This window comes from Rutilus rutilus (assembly GCF_951802725.1).
Source record: "Rutilus rutilus genome assembly, chromosome: 18".
Taxonomy (NCBI): Eukaryota; Metazoa; Chordata; class Actinopteri; order Cypriniformes; family Leuciscidae; genus Rutilus; species Rutilus rutilus.
Window position 1 is genome coordinate 6,707,453 of NC_140231.1, and position 20,430 is coordinate 6,727,882.

Below are 20,430 nucleotides of genomic sequence, written 5' to 3' on the forward strand. Positions count from 1 at the left end.
GCTAACTTTTGAAATACTGCAGGGGCTAGTCAAAGCGAGGTGTTGCATTGACTGTTATAACTGGATTGATGGTCATGGTCATGTGTGAGTGGGACGGTTGGTACCTGAGGTAGTGCTTTATTGCACTGGTGATGGTCTTGATCTCCCATTCTGTGCTGTCCAGCTCCACATCTGCACAGGTTTTGGGGTCTAGAGGAGGGATTACAGTATCTTATGGTTACCTACACAAATGAGGCAGATGTGCTTTGAAAGTACAGTAAGAATACTGTAATATGAGAGGGACTTGAACATGGATTTCGCCATGGTAGCAAAGAACAAGGTCAAGGTATTGACCTTGGTTAGGTTTGGATTTCATTTGATTTGACAAGATGAGCTGAGAAAAGAAAATGTCTACCATGCAAACGATCCAACTTCCACAAAAAAAGATCATCGTTGTTGTAGTCAACATATCTGTCTGTACAAGAGCAATGCATGACACACTGTAATCAATAAATCTGTCTGCACTGCAAGAGAGGAATGTGGCAAACCTAGATACATTCCATTATAATCAACGAGCAGTTTACAGTGTAAATCAATGACGCAACGTGACAACTAGACCCCTCACATTACAATTAAACACAGCTGTCTAAAAACTACAAGTGAGCGTTGCAATAAAACTAGATACCATGGTACCAATAGACACCATGGTCAATGGTATCTATTTAGTTTCACTAACTGTCTAATTTGACAACATTCGGTCTCATTCAATAAGCATGTGTATGAACGAATTTGTTTCTAACAATATAAATCTTTACTATCACTTTTTATCAATTGAACACATCCTTGCTGAATAAAATTATTAATGTCTTTCAAAAAAGAAAGAGAAGAAATTACTGACCCTAAACTTTTGAAACGGTAGTGTATTTTGTTACAAAAGATTTCAATTTTAAATAAATGCTGTTCTTTTTCATTTATTTATTCATCAAAGAATCCTGAAAAAAAGTATCACAGGTTATAAAAAAAATATTAAGCAGCAATGTTTCCAACATTGATAATAACTAAATATAAAACCAGAATATTAGAATGATTTCTGAAGGATCATGTGACACTGAAGACTGGAGTAATGGCTGATGAAAGATTAGCAGAAGAGACTTTTTTCAAAAACATATATAGTATATATATATATAGGTATCTGGATATAGACGCAGATACACATATGTACAGCAGGCCAATCAGACGTCTGTAATGTCTACATAAACATTGTACTGGTTTTGAGCTTGTTTTGAGGATGGCACTCTTGGCATTGCTGGAAGATCTTGCTGAGAACGTGTCTTTAGAGAGCGTCATGTTTGCTCGCAGAGCTCATGAATGGACAAGAAGGCAAGGGTCTCGAGATGGTCAGGCGTCTGTCTAGCGCATGTTTACATCTTACTGTAAACAGCTCCAACAGAGCATTTTGGTTTATGATACAACTTCTCATACCAGAAAATTGCCAGAACTTATTAACCGTTTCTTATGAAAAGATCCTGTTCCCACATCATCTCTTCATGTTGATTTAACGGTAAAGACTGTACGTGTGAAAAGGCTCTAATATGTTACTTGAAACAATTTTAAAGCTGAGAAATTGTATAGGTGACATTTATGGCTGAAATTCATTTAATTTTAATCTCCTAAATTCACTAAAGCAAAATGACCAGCCGCAGGACGCTGATTCTCACCCATGGCCAGGCCGAGTAGTTTCTGCACTCTGGAGTTGACGCCAACGATCCTGTAAAGTCCCTGTTCATCGATACCTGTTATAGGAAACCAAAGGTTGTCAGACATAGGCTGCATCTGAAATCGCATACTTAAGTAAGTCCGAATTCACAGTACTCCTAAAAGAGTAGTCGAAAAGTCCCCGGATGACCTACTACTTCCAGTGAGATCCTGAAGTGTGTATACGAAGGACACTATACTATCCCATGAGGCCACGGGAGAGGATTTATGAATGGCAGTGACGTGACGTAACTGACGCTGGTAGGTCACATGATAATGACATCACGGTACATACTACACTCAATCGTACTATACATATAGAACATACTTTTTAAGCGGTCGTGAAGTAATTACTTATTCAAAATAAGTACCTACTCAAGAGAGTATGTGATTTCGGACGTGCTGGTCACCATCTGACCTTTATTTCTGAACAAAAAAAACAAAACAATATGAGGTGTACCTCTGGTTTCTACGGCATAGATGAATTTTGTGACAATGTTGAAGCCGATGACATCTAATTGGGCCACTTGAATAGAAAGTACATTGGGACAAAGAAAACATCAGAACAAGTTCATGGTAAAACAAACAGTAATATAAAACATACAAATGTTCATGAAAATGACATGATAAGAGTGTGCAGTTCTGTGATTCTTTTCAAATTGAGATGACTGAACTGGCGCCATACTTACTGGCTTCATTCTGGCTATCCCGATTGAGGGTGTACACCTGTGAGAAGACATTGTGGTTAAGATTGTGGCTGTTAACACAAAAAATCATCTCCTACTTAACAAGTACAATTTTGTTTTACCAGTCGAGCGGTCATAGCACACAATGCAGACGCCTCATTTGCACTATTTTACATGTATAATCTCTTTGCTTAGAGCTTTTGAAATCAGGCTTCACCATACTGAAAGAGTCATTCAGCATGCTAGCACGTTATCTGTTTCAAAACCTAGTGAGCTGCCTTCATAGGCATGGCGGACAACTGAAAAACGGATTATAAATGTATAATAACCAAATAATATTTGATAATAATTCAAATGGTTAACTATTTTACCAAATATTTGTGCGGTCTATGAATTTTTATGCTGATTAGCTAAGCAGCATGCTAACAGCTAACTATCAAAATCAACTGTCGAAGGGTTTGGTCCTGTGCGTTATTTATTTTTTATGTGATAAGCACTATTTGAGATGTTGCCTAAAGAGTGTTTCATCAGTCACTGATTCTGGTTCTAATCAAGTTAGCATGCTGTCCTTAAACATAGCTGTCTATGTAGGCAGCAGACAAGCAAGGCAGCTCACTAGATTATAAGACAGAGCCTAAAACATCCTACAATACATTGCAGATTCAATTATGAAGCAAAAGTTTAACTAAACCAATGTATGGGAATTCAGATCAAAAAAAGAACACAGGCTAAAGGCCTTAACATGCATATTTATGAGGCGCAATGAGTCTCATGAATACGCATTCAAAACGAGAATTCACTTTATCTGATGCACAGCAGTGCCAAGCATGTGAAAGACTCTTAAGATGAAGCCTTTCAGATTTGAAAGCGAAACAAATTTATGATCTTTCAGATAAAGTACCGGTTCTCTTCCGTCCATGGCTTCCATCCAGAGTCTGCGGTCTTCTTCTGACAGCGCCTGCATGGTGATCACGCCAGGCCTGAAACATGCACACGTCCACACGTAGGCATGCACAGGGGCACACACACACACACACACACACACACACGTTGGGTTTTCATGTTTTATGGGGACTTTCCATCGACATAATGATTTTTATACTGTACAAACTGTATATTCTATCCCTTATCCCTATGCAATCACAGAAAACTTTCTGAATTTAGTATGATTTACAAGCCGATTTCCTCATGGGGACCAAAGAATTTCCCCACAAGGACAAATATTCCGGATATTGTCATCTTTGTGGGGACATTTTGTCACAGGGGTACAGTCCACATGCATGCACACAAACACACACACACACCTCTAAAGCATGCGATAAAAAAAAGTGTACTAATTATTTGCACATTGTTCTGTAATAGCGATTAATCACACCTAACAATAAAGTTTTTAATATATTTCAATATTGTAATAATTCCACAGCTAATCTCCAAATGTAGAATAATAATATAAAGTTATCAAACACAGTCTTCACTGCATACATTATCATTTAAAAATAGATGAATCCTTATTAAAGCTACAAAAGTTACTCAGTCAAGAGCAGTGAGTGATTTTCTCGTTGTCTTTTGTTTTTTGATTTACATAAATGACAGACATCACAGCAGCAGGTTTATTAGGCTGCTGTCACTTTAAGACCTGCCGCACATGACGCGGACCTGACAACTCTTTACGATCATTTAAGACTTTATTTAACTAATTTAAGACTGTGCTTACGAGGACACTCGACAAAGCGGGCATTTTGGCATTCTTTTGTGTGTTTTTGTCCGTTCAAGTGCGAAAGAGAACTCAATGCGGCCAGCGGTAAAGGTGCAGTAAGCGATTTCTGAGAAACACTGTTGTTATTTGAAATCGACACCCAAACAAAAACACCCCTACTTAAAATAAATACACCCCTCCCTTCATTGTACCATATGCAACACTGGGCCCTATCTTGCACCCAGCGCAATTGACTTTGTACACCGACGCATGTATCATTCCTATTTTGCACCCGACACACAGCAGACTTTTCCCTCCACAGACGCACGTCGGTAAATTAGGGAATGAACTTGCGCTCCCGGGGCAGTTCAGCGAAAAGAGGAGGCGTTTTCCGACACAAACGTTCCCTGGTGCTATTTTGCAGTTCCAGAAAACAATTCCACCACAGACCAGGAAAAACCTAGTCTAAAGTTAGTGGCGCGTTATTCAGATGCTATTTTAAGGGCGCATTTTTGGCCATAATGTAGCGCATACACTTTGCTTCTCTCATCTACACAAAAACTCAGCAGTTGCCATTTTTGCAAACCATACATAATTACAAGGAAAAATATTCCACACAAGGGAAATCATTGTGGTGTCCATGAAGATGTGAAAAAATATAGCTTACACATTTACCAAAATTATAATACGCCTGTTAAACCGAAGCTAATTTGGGTGGGTTTCTCCAATCCCCATACAATGTCACTTCTCTGTCTTTTACGGCCCTGATGAGAACGTCGGTCTCCTCGGCTGTGAACCGCTCCTGGCGTGCGCCTGGCAAATCCGTCACTATAATAACAAACCGCCATGGAACAAGTGTGCCTGCTTTTAAAGGGAATGTGAGATGATGCTCTGATTGGTTTATTTCACGTTACGCCCAAACCATACCTATGAATAATGTAGCTACTTCAGACCAACCCATTTTAGATTTGCGTCGGGTGCAAGAGTCATTTTATCCCGCCGGTATAATAGCAACAGCACCCAAGACCCGCCCACAAAGTTACTTGTGTTTCGCGCTTGATAATTGCGTTTCAGATCGTTAAAATAGGGCCCAATGACTAACCACTTCAGACAGCTGGCGCAAGTGTGGATGAATCAGCTGCGATTCAACAACTACGACAGCATACAACAGCATATCTTGGTTCTGTGAAACATAGCAAAAACCAATGTTAATCTCGTATTGAGCAGAAACAAAGCAACCTCTGTGTTGCTTGCAAGAGTTTTTTCTCCTGTTTACACAGCCAGGACAATGTACAAAGTACAAACACAATATTTTTTGAGCACCCACACAGAACAGACATCTAGCAAACACTGGCAAAATTACTTGTTTAAATATTGATTACAATTTTCAACAGTGTTTCTCAGAAATCACTCGATGCACCTTTTAGTAAATATACTTTAATGTACTAAATTATAAATGCATCATAAATTTTTTTGAAATTACAAATATATTTAAATACATGACATACAAGTTTTGAATGCTTGTCAGTACATTTGACAGTACACTATCCATATTTCAAACACTATCCATAAGTATTAAATTGCATATAAATATGTACTTAAGTCCTACTTACAGTAAAAGGGTCAAAAAGGCACAAGTATATTCTTTTAAAGTATATTATTTCTGTAATAAACTTTTTAAACGTATGCTAAAGTTTTTTTTTTTGACAAGGACAAAAGCATTCATAGTTGAAGAAACACCCATTAACTATTCACAAGTATATTTTATACAAATCACATTGCAATTTTACAAAATACTCCTGTTTTTCTGATTGCAAACCCACAAAAACACTATCCAAACTCCTTCCCAAATGTTGGCTTAGCCAATAAAAAAATGAACATCACATACACAAAACACATTGTAAATCTACCAGTGGCTTCTATCCACAAACTCATTTAAAAAGCCCCGTTCTATTACCATCAGTCTGCCTGACCCGACATTGCCTAACCTTCAGTTGTCACATGGGTTAATGGTGTGTGAGTGTGTGCTACTGATTTACTGATGGAGCTGCCATACTGAAATATTAAGAGGTTTTCCAACACACGGCACAGTACACTGGCTTTTACTTGCATGCTAGGTACAGCCATATTTCTTCAGAAATAAAAGTCAGAGAGTGACCAGCACAAGTCTGTGGTTCCCTTTCAGTCAACGTTGTTCAACATTACGTCAGACCGACTGACGAATTGGGATCTCACCTTCGAGTGTAAACTAAACGAGCCAATGCACACTGCCATACGATATTTGATTCGCAAGCTGCGCCCGCAGCGCCCATAAATACGGAAGCGGGTGTGCTCGCATTTCAGCTTTTCACTTCGGAGCCGAGCACTTGTGTTGTTGCGATGCAATCATTTGTTCGAGTGATTTACTACGAGTCAGGAAGAAGCTCTGCTGACCAGTGTTGGTGTGACGGCGCTACAGAGGTGGTCGCGATCTTCAAGAGCATTTCCTGCTGTTTCAATGACACCCTAAAAGAGCTTTCCTTGCACACTGCACTAATTCCTGCGAGCAGTTCTGCGGCCGTTTCCCCTGTGCGCTTCAGCACTAAAAGAGCTTTTTTCCCTAAAAGAGCAAACACGGGTGTTGCACCGCGTCTTTTTAAAGATGTTATTTCATCCGTGCATTTCTGGATGCATTCGTTCCTGTCCTTATCTGACGGCCACGGTCGCTGTCTCACATGCCTTGCCACAAGCATGCTGAGACGGCGTCTATGGGTGGTTCATGTTTTCGCATGACCGCGACTCTTCTTTCTCCGGAAAGCTTGAGTCCCCTCTGCTGTTGACAAGCCGCTGCTTGTCAAGGATCGAGGATTCCAGCGAGAGTTTATCCGCCGGGCAAAATCCCTGTGGACCTCCCACTCCTACCGTGTCGTGTGCCGGCGAGCCGCCGGTTGATGCAGGAACTGCGCATGATGACTGACCGGGATAAAGTCGCAGCAGAGGCCCTCGGCTGGACGATGTCCGCCTTTGGTGGTCCAGAAGTGTTCCCTGGCTAAACCTTGTAGGGGTGAAAGATGTCGACAAAGTGCGCTTTCTCGATGCTCCCATCTCACAAGGTGGCCTTTTCGGGCAATCAAAAGCCTGCTGCAAAGTGCTGCCATGCCATCGTGAGCTGCCCCTCAGTCGGGTTTGAGTTGGGCCCTTCACAAGGGCGTTCAAGGGTCGGGCATATCAGTACAAAGTTCTCCCCTTCGGGATGTCGCTGTCACCTCACGTCTTCACGAAGGTCGTGGAGGCGGCCCTTGTTCCCATGAGGGAACACGGCGTTCGCGTCCTCAACTACCTCGACGACTGGCTCATACTGGCCCAGTCACAAGAGCCTGACCTGGTGCTCAGTCACCTCAGCCAGTTGGGACTTCAGGTCAACTGGGAGAAGAGCAAACTCTCCCCCGTGCAGAGGATCTCTTTTCTCGTTGTGGAGTTGGACTTGGTCAACCAGACAGCGCACCTCACAGAGGAACGTGCTTGGTCAGTGTTGGACTGCTTGAATTCACTTAAGAGCATGACAGTGGCCCCACTGAAACTTTTTCAGAGGCTCCTGGGGCATATGGCATCTGCAGCCGCTCGGATTGCTTCATATGAGGCCGCCTCAGCACTGGCTTCACGGCTGAGTCCCAAGATGTGACCGAAATTGAACGTCTCGATTATGTATGTAACCCTCGTTCCCTGTAAGAGGGAACGGAGAGGTTACGTCCCGTCGCCACAGTTGCTGTACCACCGCTGAGCGGCCGGTGCTCGGCTCCTCAGCAAACACCTGAGATGCGAGCGCACACGCTTCCGTAGTTATATCTATCTATAGCTATTTATCAAAGCACTGATTGGACTGTCAAAGGACTGTTCATATTCTTATTTTGCAAATCCTGAAATCTGATCCGTTTGTCCAAATAATGTTGTCAATATCCGTGATAGCTACATCGGTTGCTATAGTAATAAGATTTTCTTTTTACACCATCTGAGAATAGCAGTCAGTGTGTAAAGAGAAGATGGAAAACTGGAAATCATGTTCATCATGACACATTGACACTGTTCTAAATCATTAGGTAACACAAACGGAAAAGGCATTACTGTAACATTCATGTGCAGACTGTGTGTGAAATTCTTTGCTTACTAAATGGCCACAGTAAGAAAAACTAGTGAATTCAGACATACACTCACTGGCCACTTTATTAGGTACACCTTGCTAGGGTTGGACCCAGTTTTATGTTTAATGTTAGTTAATAATCATTGTTTGTTCATATTAGTAAATGTTGAAATTAGCATTAACCAAGATTATTAAAAGCTGTAGAAGTGCAGTCCACTCTTAGTTAATGTTAACTAAAGTAGTTAACTAATGTTAACTAATGAAACCTTATTGTAAAGTGTTACCGCTCTATGACCAGAGGCATATTAAAACACATTAAAATCCAGATAAATATACAGGCTCGTCGCTTTCCGTTGTCAACTGCGCTCGTTCCTGTTGCGTTAGCGTCGAGTCTGAGGAGGAGGCGGGGAAAACAACAACTCTCTCAAATATTTTTAATTTGAACTGCATTACCCATTTCAACCTAGCTGTCAATATTACATACAGTGCCTTTAAAGGTAGGGTAGGTAATCATTTTTCTAAAAAAAAACCATTCCAAATTTGTTTAAACTGTCTTTATATACCAATACATAATTAAAATGTAAGTACTCTGAAAAAGAAAATATAAAAATCGAGTGACTGTAGACCTTTTAATCTGCAATAAACACAGCTCATTATTTCCATTCACTCCCACCCCCTCCCTTCTGAGCTCCTTCCAAAGCCACGCCCCCAAAACACATGAACGCGCGACGCCAAACGCTCAGGCTCAGCTGGAAGACGCATTTATTACCTGAGACGAGTGGAGAGGACGGAGCGCAGTACATACAGTGACATCATGTCAGAATCACATGTAATAAAATACCTAACTTTATCACTATGAATATAAACAAATAAGATTTCTTTTAGTACTCACTATCAAGCTAGCATATCGATAATGGTAAAGTTTCATTCGGTAACGAGCTATATTTATAAGGCAAAACTAAAAACAGGTTGCATTGATACACGTTTTTCCATTACCATCAGTTACACTGTGATGAAGGTGAATTTCGTGTAAGATTCATAACATATACGGTGTTTTGCATGTAAGAGTTTCCATGATGAAAACATTGTTGACTCTAATGAAGACTAACGTACACTCCGAGTCCGGAGACAAGTACCGCATCGTCGGTTCGAGGACAGGTCCGGGGTTGAGGGCGAAGCAGAGGAGGTCGTTCAAGAGTGCGGGCAGGGTCCGAGGAAGTAGTTTTTGCCTTGTTTGCCTTCGCTGACTGCATATGCAGGTGCTTTGAGCTGAATATTTCCGGGAACGGTGACATGTGATGAGTGCACGCAGGGCAGCGCGCGCAGTGGGGCTCAGGGCGGGCACGAGACATGAAGGCATCTGATTGGTTCTTTACATTCGCACCGAATGGCAGTGATTGGTCAGAGTTTTTACTGTCCTGCAGCTGCTACAGAGGTCTGATTGTTTTCATTCCTTTTTCTAAACACATAATGTATTGACTACTATCAGGATGGAAGGACCATTTCACCCAGTATAAAAAAAAGTGTTTCTGAACAGGATTACCTACCCTACCTTTAAAGGTGAACTAAGTAACTTTTTTACCTAAACTGAACAGCTTCGGAGTCATTGGAATGGTTATATTACTTATTTCGGGTTGAATGGTGGTCGTTTCGCACCCCCCTGGTGCCCGTGAGCGGAAAATTCGCACTTGCAACTTTGAGCCGGCGGGCCGCTGGCCGCCGCGTCAGGAAGTATCGCGTGATATCAGGTCTCGCGATGTAAACAATTGCTTTACGGCCAAAAGTAATCTGCTAAAATGCTGTCATTATTGCGCTCCCTCACGCTGTTCGAACCCGAATGAAGAAGACGTTTTAAAGAATGACCCATCTGCTTTGATGTCGTTGATCTACTAGCCTCTGGTGTCTGAGAATCGCCAACGAGTTTTTACAACAGTGTTGTCAAATATCTATTCCGAAGCTGTGGGGGGAGCTCTAGAGAGAAACCTGCGAGCAAAAAGCGAGAATACAGCGAAGAAATCCCGAAACTACTGAGCCCCGCTTTAAACGCAAATATAATAAGGTATACTTGAATCTTAGTGGGGAAAGAAAAACTCAATTTAATTCAAGATATATATTCTGTGGAAATAAATCTTATTATCTGACACAAGTTTGCTGGGAAACAAGACTAACGTATCAAAAAATATATATGTTTGCAGTGTGCAAAGCGTGGTGGGCTACTACGTAACAGTCCAACATTGCATCATTCTGAGGAGGGCTGAGGACATTTTGGCCTGAAGTATAAAGTAATCGCCTGCTTTCTCCTTCCCTCAACCCATGAGATGGCCACTTCACCTCTCCATTCCTAGTTACTGCAACAGTTACGACAGGTTGAAGCTATCTGCAGTGTACTCTTTTCATGCCTGGCAGACCTAGTTAAAATCTCCACCCCCTTTCCTGAGTAGCAGCCAGGAAGTGTGACTCCTGCTGGATTGTTATGTGGACTAAAGCGCCATCTGGTGGCGGGTATGCGGGCCGTCAACTCACCGGTCCACGGCTTCAATGTCAAAGCAGAACCTCTTCTCAATGGAGTCTGTTTTCCTTCTGGTGCAAGATTTGAGCGTAAAGCTTTCCTCATCTCCCTGAAAGAGAAACGTAAAGATGAATATAGGCACCAAATTCTCACTATTTGACTGATTTTTTACGTGAGCCTGGACAGCTGAAGGGAAAATGTGACCAGATGTTCTATATTTACAGACTACACTGTCATCACATAAATGATTATATAAATGTGTGATAAAGTGTCAGGTTACTCCATATCTTCTTGCAAAGTCTGGCCAAGGAATGGGTGTTCAAATGCAGTGGGCTATTTTTATTTCAACACTTCACAACTCCTTTACCGACTAACAACACATTACACACATGCCTCTGGACTTCATTACCAGAGCGCTGGCATTCTCTTTTTTCAGTGACCTCTCCACTTACAGTCTAATTGTCTCTATCAATACACTCTACTGAGTGACTTCTCTCTAGTTTTCTTTCTCTCTTCTCATACCAGAAAAGGTGTTAAGGTAAAGCTAGCGTAAAGATTGCAGACTAAACAAACTGAGCTCATGTTAGCACTCATCTGAAACTAAAAATGACAAATGGGACACTCTGCAGTCTAGTCTACAATAAGTGTGCAAGACTTTAAGTGCACAATTAGGGATAAAGTCATGTGTTAAAGAATATGTTAGGTTATTTAATAATGTTTCCTATGGGAAGCATTAGTATTTGAACCCTTAACCTGAAGTATTTAATTTTGGTCCATAATTCAACCACACCGTTTGTGCTGCAAACATGAATTATCATATTGTGTGCCTTGTTGAGCTGCAGTGTGCTATCACTACTGGAATTGATAACACTTACAATTTTTATTACGAAAATACTTGACTTGGACCAGTAAGCAGCCACAGAACACCCTAGCAACTCCCTAGTAACCACCTTAGCAAAACCTCTGCTTATCAACCTTTGTCTGTGTAAAGTAATATTTTTAACTCATCACATTGCATGTTTAATTCAGTATATGTTTTTTTGTTTTTGTTTTTTTTGCCAGATTTGACACATTTTTCATTAATATTATCCATATATAGCTCACTAAAATATCATGCCAAATATGTTGAAGATGAGCGGACAGGCAGGCAACTGGTTTCGCAGATGTGAAACATTAGGTTTAAAAAACTAGAAAAAAAAATACTGGAATATATATAAGAATATTTAATGTACATTAATTACAAAAAAAAAAAAAATCTATCTTTCAATTCTATTTAGAATTGGTGTTTGTGTGAGGAGGCAACACAAGCCTCTGTAATGTGTACTGAATTTGAGCTGTATATGAAGACCGCAAACATGATTCTAGAGAAAAGTAGAATTAAAATAGAATAAAAAAAAAAAAAAAAAAAGTAACTGCATGTTACAGCACTAGAACAATTTTATATATTTTGTTGACTTGTGTACTTCCATTAACCCAAATGTTTCTAACAGTGTTTACATCCAGAGAAATCAGCTATTTTAACCAGTGTAACGGCCTGTCAGTGATGTCATATCCGTATTACCCTCTTCGGAAACACCAAAGACGCTTTAATATATTATGCGTTTTATTAAGTGAGCAACTGTTTGGATACGTTTATCGAACAGAAAACGAATCATTGTTATATAGCTCAACACGGTTAGCATTAAATAATTCATTTGAAAAAATTATGAAAAAAATATTCAATGACTCACTCACTTTCATTACTGGATGATTCATCATTTTTTTAATGAATCTTTTGAATGAATCATTCAGTGACAAATCCATTTGAATCCACCTAGTGGCGTCAAGATATATTCAGAGTCACTCTATTTTGAACTCTACTGTAGATATCAGTGTTTATATCCAATCTATAAACTTTTATTCCAGTACTTCTGTGATAATTTTTATTATTTTTAACACAGCTGTCGTTTAGGAATGAGATCACGTGGGTGACAGAAACGAGGTCGTGTTTTAACGATTAATCGTGCAACTATACGGACTCATGCAATTCCTCTGTTGTTGAACTGTTAAAAATTGCTCTTCCTGCCATTCCAATTTTTTAATTCTGCAATTTGCTTCTATTCAATTGAAGGGGTTTTTCGTTGCAATCGGCGAAAACCTTTCAAATTAATGTAGGAGAATTTCGTGCATTTGTAAGTAAATATGTCAGCAAAAACATAAACCATACAAACAAAGAAACAGTTTGATTCTGAACTGCATTTATAATCATAATAAAACACGTTTTCTGTTTGCTTTTCTCTTGCGGTTGGCACGCTTGTGTGTTTAGTTTGGTTGTAAGTGGTCAGAATGTAATCAGGCCGCATGCAGTCCCTGGTGTGAGATTCGTGCTATTGACCCTGTGTGTGTGTGTGGCTGTGGAGAGTGGGACGGGCACAGAGCCAGGTGCAGACACTAGTGCCAGCTCAACCATGCGATACACAGCTTTCTGTGCAGGATAAGAGTCGTGTCAGTGCCAGCAGGGGTACAAGCACGTGGCCTGTGCCAGAATCCACTTTCTATTCCAAAGGTTACACATGCTGCTGAGTGAAAGGGTGCGAGAGAGTTTGTATGTGAGAGAGTGTGTGTGAGAGAGAGAGAGAACAACTTACAATTTTGCCCCCAGACTTCTGATCGAACGGCATCAAGGTCATGCGTTTGGGCTCTCGGTGATAGGAGCAGTAGTACTTCACCCATGTGGACACGAAGGAACCTGATTTGGTACAAATGAGAAAAAGACAGTTAGACCACAAGATACGGAGTGTAACAAAACATCTCCTCGGGGGTCAAAATGACCCGGAGACTTATTACACTACTTTTTTTTTTTCTTGTCCAAAAATATTATTAACAGTCTATAATGATAAAATAGTATCTTTTATACTTATGTGTGTGATTTTTATTTTATTTACCTCTAAATTATAACATTTTATTTTAATTGAAAATTTGCTTTTTACATTATTTCACAAAAAAAGAAAAGACATCATTCCAGTCTAATTCTAATGAAAACATCATAATAGATCTCGCATTCAGTCATTGTGTCTCTGCTGGCCTCTTGTGGAAAACTAAATACATTAATCTGCATTTTGTGATAATTGCCACTCTATATGAACTCTATGGAGATTCTAAATAGAGCAAATAAACTCGAATATTAATTCACTACAATAGACATTTCTCACTAGAAATGACATCAAAAGTGGAAAACATTGGTCAAAAACATACATTTACACACAAACTGACCACCAACTGCAACTTTCAGATGCCATCTTTCTTTTTCTAGCTCAACTGTCACAGAATGGAAAGCACAGGATTGTGGGATATCTAAGGCAGTGAAGGATACATCTATGCTGCTTTCAAAAAAATCGATCAGATGAAGGGATATAAGGAGAAAGGAAATGGCACTTTTACAAATATACTTTAGGTACACTTTATATATCTTGCATTTAAAGACCGACATTATACAGAGATCATACTGTCCTTACTAATAGTGATATTAAACACATTTTAATGCTTAATATCAAGAAATGTGCATTGTGCAATAAATAAATACTCCAAATAATGTTTAATGATATTTATATCAGTAAGTCTTAAGCGATATGTCAGTAAATATGTGAATGGATGTGTAGTATACTTAGAATGAAATACATTTATTTTAAATACATTTGGGTAAAGGTTTTTTTCGCTAGGTTTGGAATGAGTCCTCAGAAGGAAGCATCTTTAAGCTTTCGGACGCTGCTAAAATATCCAGAGCAGAGGGTCCCACTCTGCTCTGGATAACCACTGCTATAATAGAATATAAATTATGCTAAAATGATCCTAGTTTGTTCCACTTCGCTTTTAGACAGACACAAGAAAACTTCCCAAAGCATTTTATTACATGACAAAGCATTACCACTCACTGCACATTTCATTTCAATCTAATAGAATAAAATGTAGGCACAGTTACATTTATATGTTTCGAAAGATTTCACGAACCAGAAAACAATGTAATATCTTTGCAAAAATGACACCACATTTTGACACCATTTTGGTTGCAACAAAACTCTGTGAATAGGGAATCCTCATAAAATAACAACAGTTGCCTATAAGAGGCCACAAGTCAGTGTGATCAGTTGTGTCTTAGAAATAAGAGAGAAGCTCCACACTTTTCAACTTACGTTTCTCCTGCACAAACAGATATCCCTGCATTGTGTGCGTACTCATGCTCTTGTGTTCGTGTGGGTTTTCCTTCATCTTCTTCATCAAACATTCCACCTCTGAGCGTGTACTATCAAACCGGTTCCGAGTCTGAAAGACCACAAAGACAATTTAAGAAGGTGAATGCTTCAACAGATACTGTATGAAGATTCGAGAATGCTTGTTCTTACATTAAAAATAAAAAAAAAATACATTAAACTACTCTACTGCTTAAATATAACACATATCTGACCATGCTTATTGTTAAGTGGCCAGTTTTATCATAGTTGTAATTTATATTTTGGCAAAAGGACATTGACTGCTCTCATCAGGGGTCAGGAGTCATGTTGACATCCTGTCCAGTGAACATACACTCATCCCAATGGACTTTACAGAATCATCAGACATGGCGATGATTCTCATTTGCAAATTATTAAAGGGATGGTTCACCCAAAAATGAAAATTCCATCATTAATTCCTCATTGGTTCTTACAGAAACTCAAACGTGCTGCGTAACACGAGAATGAACCTCATTGGTTCTTGCAGAAGCTCAAAAGTGCTGCGTAACACTAGAATGAACCTCATTGGTTCTTGCAGAAACTCAAACGTGCTGCGTAACACGAGAATGAACCTCATTGGTTCTTGCAGAAGCTCAAAAGTGCTGCGTAACACGAGAATGAACCTCATTGGTTCTTGTTGAAGCTCAAAAGTGCTGCGTAACACGAGAATGAACCTCATTGGTTCTTACAGAAGCTCAAAAGTGCTGCGTAACACGAGAATGGACCTCATTGGTTCTTGCTGAAGCTCAAAAGAGCTGCGTAACACGAGAATGAACCTCATTGGTTCTTGCAGAAGCTCAAAAGTGCTGCGTAACATGAGAATGAACCTCATTGGTTCTTGTTGAAGCTCAAACGTGCTGCGTAACACGAGAATGAACCTCATTGGTTCTTGCAGAAGCTCAAACATGATGCGTAACATAAGAATGAACCTCATTGGTTCTTACAGAAACTCAAACGTGCTGCGTAACACAAGAATGAACCTCATTGGTTCTTGCAGAAGCTCAAACGTGCTGCGTAACACGAGAATGAACCTCATTGGTTCTTGCTGAAGCTCAAAAGTGCTGCGTAACATGAGAATGAACCTCATTGGTTCTTGTTGAAGCTCAAACGTGCTGCGTAACACGAGAATGAACCTCATTGGTTCTTGCAGAAGCTCAAACATGATGCGTAACATAAGAATGAACCTCATTGGTTCTTACAGAAACTCAAACGTGCTGCGTAACACAAGAATGAACCTCATTGGTTCTTGCAGAAGCTCAAAAGTGCTGCGTAACACGAGAATGAACCTCATTGGTTCTTGCAGAAGCTCAAAAGTGCTGCGTAACATGAGAATGAACCTCATTGGTTCTTGTTGAAGCTCAAACGTGCTGCGTAACACGAGAATGAACCTCATTGGTTCTTGCCGAAGCTCAAAAGTGCTGCGTAACACGAGAATGAACCTCATTGGTTCTTGCAGAAGCTCAAAAGTGCTGCGTAACATGAGAATGAACCTCATTGGTTCTTGCTGAAGCTCAAACGTGCTGCGTAACACGAGAATGAACCTCATTGGTTCTTGCCGAAGCTCAAAAGTGCTGCGTAACACGAGAATGAACCTCATTGATTCTTGCTGAAGCTCAAAAGTGCTGCGTAACACGAGAATGAACCTCATTGGTCCTCACGTCAAGCAAACATGCTTGAGCTTCCAATCTAAATTCAATCTGTTGAAAAATTTGGACTAAAGCGCTCAATTCATATGGATTAGTTTTACGATCTCGTGATTAACTTTTTGAAGCGTCAAAGTGGTATTTGCGTAGCTGTCAATGGAGGGACGGAAATCTCTCAGATTTCATTTCACTAGTTCACACTTACAAATAAGTCAGATAGAATAAATGTGTATTTGGCGTGCTGTCCGAGGAGAGGGCTCCGGGCTCGGTATTCGGCCCGAACCCAGAGTACTCCCCCCGTATTCCTGGCTGTAAAAGATTGAGCCAAGAGTGAGGAGTCGGGGTGGTGGAGGGATGCTGGAAAACTGTCAAGGAATGTTAGGTGAGTTGACAGAGTGGATATATATATACTTCTTGTCATGTTGATTAGGGTAGACATAATTGTTTGATGACGAGTAGATTGGATTGATTATTTGAACGTGCTCCTCCCGAACTTTGTTTATAAAACATCATTAAAAATATCTTCATTTGAGTTCCGTAGATGAATGAAAGTCTTACAGGTTTGGAACGACATGAGGGTGAGTAATTAATGACAGAATTTTTTTTTCTGGGTGAACTATCCCTTTAATGCACTAAGGCTATAAACTGAACTAATTCTGCTTTTTGTTTAAATGTGTAATATCAACATCTGTGAGGGTCTGTTGTAAGAAATGGACTCACATTTTGAATGCTGATAGTGAGGTCTGTCTTGAAATGGTTGAAGTCTTTGGCCAGTTCGTACCCATGATGATAATATGTAAATAGACCCTGTAGAAAAGCCAGCAACTACACACAACAACAAAGAGGAAAGCCGCTGTCGTGAAGAGGAAATACAATATTTAAAGACGTATAACAGCAATTATATTTAGCAAATTTAATTTCAGTCAAAATTATAAGAGCTTTACTAAGAAAAAAGTACCAGACAGTACCATTCCAGCAAACATTGGTCCGACGGCAACATCGTGTCCCTGGCCAAATATAGTCGTGGTAGGACGGCATAAATCGGTAAAAATATGTAACGCAGAACAGCTAATGTCAAAGACGTCCGTTCAACTTTCATTTTGGAGCTATTTTTCAACCATAACGGGACGTGTCGGAGGGACGTCTTTTCATTAAACGTCCAAATGTTTGCTGGGATGGCATGCCATGTTTTTGGCAGTGATATTGCATTTTTGAAGAACCACTGCAATAAAATGAGATGAAGTTTTACCGGCTCCACAAAATCAAACATTTTTCTTTCCTGAACTTCCTGCACTTTGAAGACATATTCCAGCGAGACCTCATAGAAGTGCTGCCTCACGTGGTCCACCTGGTTATCCGCCTGTGGGGAAATGTGTTCAGAAAATCAGACAGAATGCACAACTGAACAAATCCATTTTTTTGTACATTTGGAGTGCTGTCAATACAGAGAACAACGACAAAAATCGGTGTTGCCTACACCGTGTTATCCTCTTTTTAAAATTTGCACCCTGTTGACTTCAATGGGGCAATGTTTAAACCTGCTTTTAGCCTCTTAACATCCTTGATGTGTCATTACAAGTGCACAGCCAATGTGAGTGATTCCTTCAGAGTGAACACGAGTGAATCTGACTGCAGTAGATGTGAAAGATAGGAATAAAAATGATGTTATTTAAGCCAGCGCAAATACCTGTATTTACATCCTGTTTTCGGTCGAAGTCCAAAGTAGTCGATTGTCGAGTTCACGCGCGTGATCATAGGTAACTAAACCTATGGGCGTGAACTCGGCAATCGACTACTTTGGACTTCGACCGAAAACAGGATGTAAATACAGGTATTTGCGCTGGCTTAAATAACAACGATTTTTGTCGTTGTTCTCTGTATTGACAGCACTCCAAATGTACAAAAAAATGAGCTCAATGTTAAAATTGACCGGAGTTCTCCTTTAACAGCATGCAAAAAGGTCATTTCAGTATACATAGATTGGCATTGAGAGCAGTACATACTTCATGAAGGTGTGCTTCCTTCTTCTTGGCAGACAGGCTGAGATGTTTCTCCAACACTGTACAATACTTCTCTGTCTCTTTATCATATTTCTTTTTGGCCTCCTGTGGGATAAAAATGCAAACTCTTGAGTCAACTCAAACAGACAACAGCTATAAAGTTAGACTATATAAGGAGACTTGCATGTACTGTATGTGTACATGTACATTGTACATTATTTTACATTTTGAAAGCAGTTAAGTTGTTTCTGTTTGAAGTGCATGCATTCCGAAAGTGAACTTGTAGAGTGCTTCAAATATTTAAAGTAAAGTTTTATACAAAATTGATGAAATAAAAGACCACTAAAGAGTGCTTAAAGAGAGTAATTTCATGACTAAATCTTTTGAAAAAAGTGCACTCTCTAATAGTATAAAATTAAAAGGTTTACTTAAAGTACATTTTAAATCATTATATTTTAATACTCATGCTTTTGTCACTGATGAGCGTGTAGTAAATCCACAAGAGAGTGACACATGAACAATGAAATAGTCTTTAATAAACACAAAGAGCGTAAAACACTATACATAAACCATTAAAGCGGAACACAAAACGGAGAGAACTGAAGGGAACTTCAACTTAAATACACAGAAGCAGGTGTGCAACTAATCAGAAACCATGACAACTAATGAACTAGATTAGAAACACAGGCAAAACAGTGACAAAAATAACCATAGCTGCGTCCCAATTTGCCTTATTATTCTATGCCCTAAATGTATTCCATTTGCATTCTGATAAATGTACTTTCAACACAGTTTGGAAGAAAATGTTAATGTTTTTTTTTTTTTTTTTTTTTTAAGAGAAATGCACAATCTGTTATATGTATCAAATTAAGCAGATTAATTGAATCTGTTTATTTTCATCATGAACACTATAATAAGTGCTTACACAACATAACCAACAGATGGCAGTGCTGTTTAAAACGTTAAGGCAGTTTCTTAGAAACGCTTTGAGCTGTATTTGCTCGGCCCACATGGAATCTCCACGTGTCGACTCTGTAACATCAATGATCAAACATCACCCTTTGAAGAGGGTACTTGATATCTAAACTGTAACGTGATGGCGGGAGTTCAGAAACGCAATAAGCCTATGAACACCATCACAGCATAAAGTGGTTTGAACAGGAACTTCTACTCTCACCTTTGCAGCTGCAATCTGCTCCTTCCTGAAGCGCTCCAGCGGCAAGATCAACACATCATTGGCATTTTCAATCTGAAGAGACACAAGTCACAGAGTTCCTTTCATTACTTACATCCAAAACTGACATTTAACATTTACTGTACACACCATCATGACACCATCATGACATGTGACATGCCTGAAAATGCCACTCTCAATCATTTTCTTCAGTGAAAGCACAGTTATTATATGGCCATATAGTTTGTTTTAGTAATTAATTTTAATCAATTGCTTCTTTTATTTGGTATACCATGGTATAAACTCTATAGTAGAATCTCTCTCTCTCTCTCTCTCTCTCTCTATATATATATATATATACATATCATCATACTGTCCAACGTTCTTAATGGAACGGAACTGGTTTGGAACAACATGGGGGTAAGTTTCATTTTTGAATGAACTATTCCTTTAAAATATTAGTGATAAGCATAATGATAATGAAGCTGATGATGATGAAGAAACCAGCTCACCATCCGTGTCCTCTCATCTTCCAGGTTCTGTAAGACTCCAGCAAACTCCTGTAGTGATTTAGCTTTGAAAGAAAAAATATGAAACTGGTGACCACACACACACAGCATCTTA

The 20,430-nt window shown here is 39.6% G+C and overlaps 1 protein-coding gene across 5 annotated transcripts in view; it reads right to left on the reverse strand.

Moving 5' to 3' along the window:
- Positions 1 to 20,430, reverse strand: part of LOC311276901 (rho GTPase-activating protein 26-like) — a 122,619-nt gene that overhangs the window by 49,299 nt on the left and 52,890 nt on the right. For all 5 annotated transcript variants that reach the window (XM_084386909.1, XM_084386908.1, XM_084386906.1 and 2 more), the window contains exons 3-15: positions 20,319 to 20,380; positions 19,810 to 19,881; positions 18,636 to 18,737; positions 17,882 to 17,992; positions 17,353 to 17,457; positions 14,912 to 15,041; positions 13,370 to 13,470; positions 10,757 to 10,851; positions 3,322 to 3,400; positions 2,424 to 2,460; positions 2,195 to 2,260; positions 1,698 to 1,772; positions 105 to 189 (exon numbers count right to left, since the gene is read on the reverse strand). In XM_084386909.1, coding sequence (XP_084243035.1) covers positions 105 to 189; positions 1,698 to 1,772; positions 2,195 to 2,260; positions 2,424 to 2,460; positions 3,322 to 3,400; positions 10,757 to 10,851; positions 13,370 to 13,470; positions 14,912 to 15,041; positions 17,353 to 17,457; positions 17,882 to 17,992; positions 18,636 to 18,737; positions 19,810 to 19,881; positions 20,319 to 20,380 — 1,120 coding nt within the window. The remainder of the gene's footprint in view (positions 1 to 104; positions 190 to 1,697; positions 1,773 to 2,194; positions 2,261 to 2,423; positions 2,461 to 3,321; positions 3,401 to 10,756; positions 10,852 to 13,369; positions 13,471 to 14,911; positions 15,042 to 17,352; positions 17,458 to 17,881; positions 17,993 to 18,635; positions 18,738 to 19,809; positions 19,882 to 20,318; positions 20,381 to 20,430) is intronic.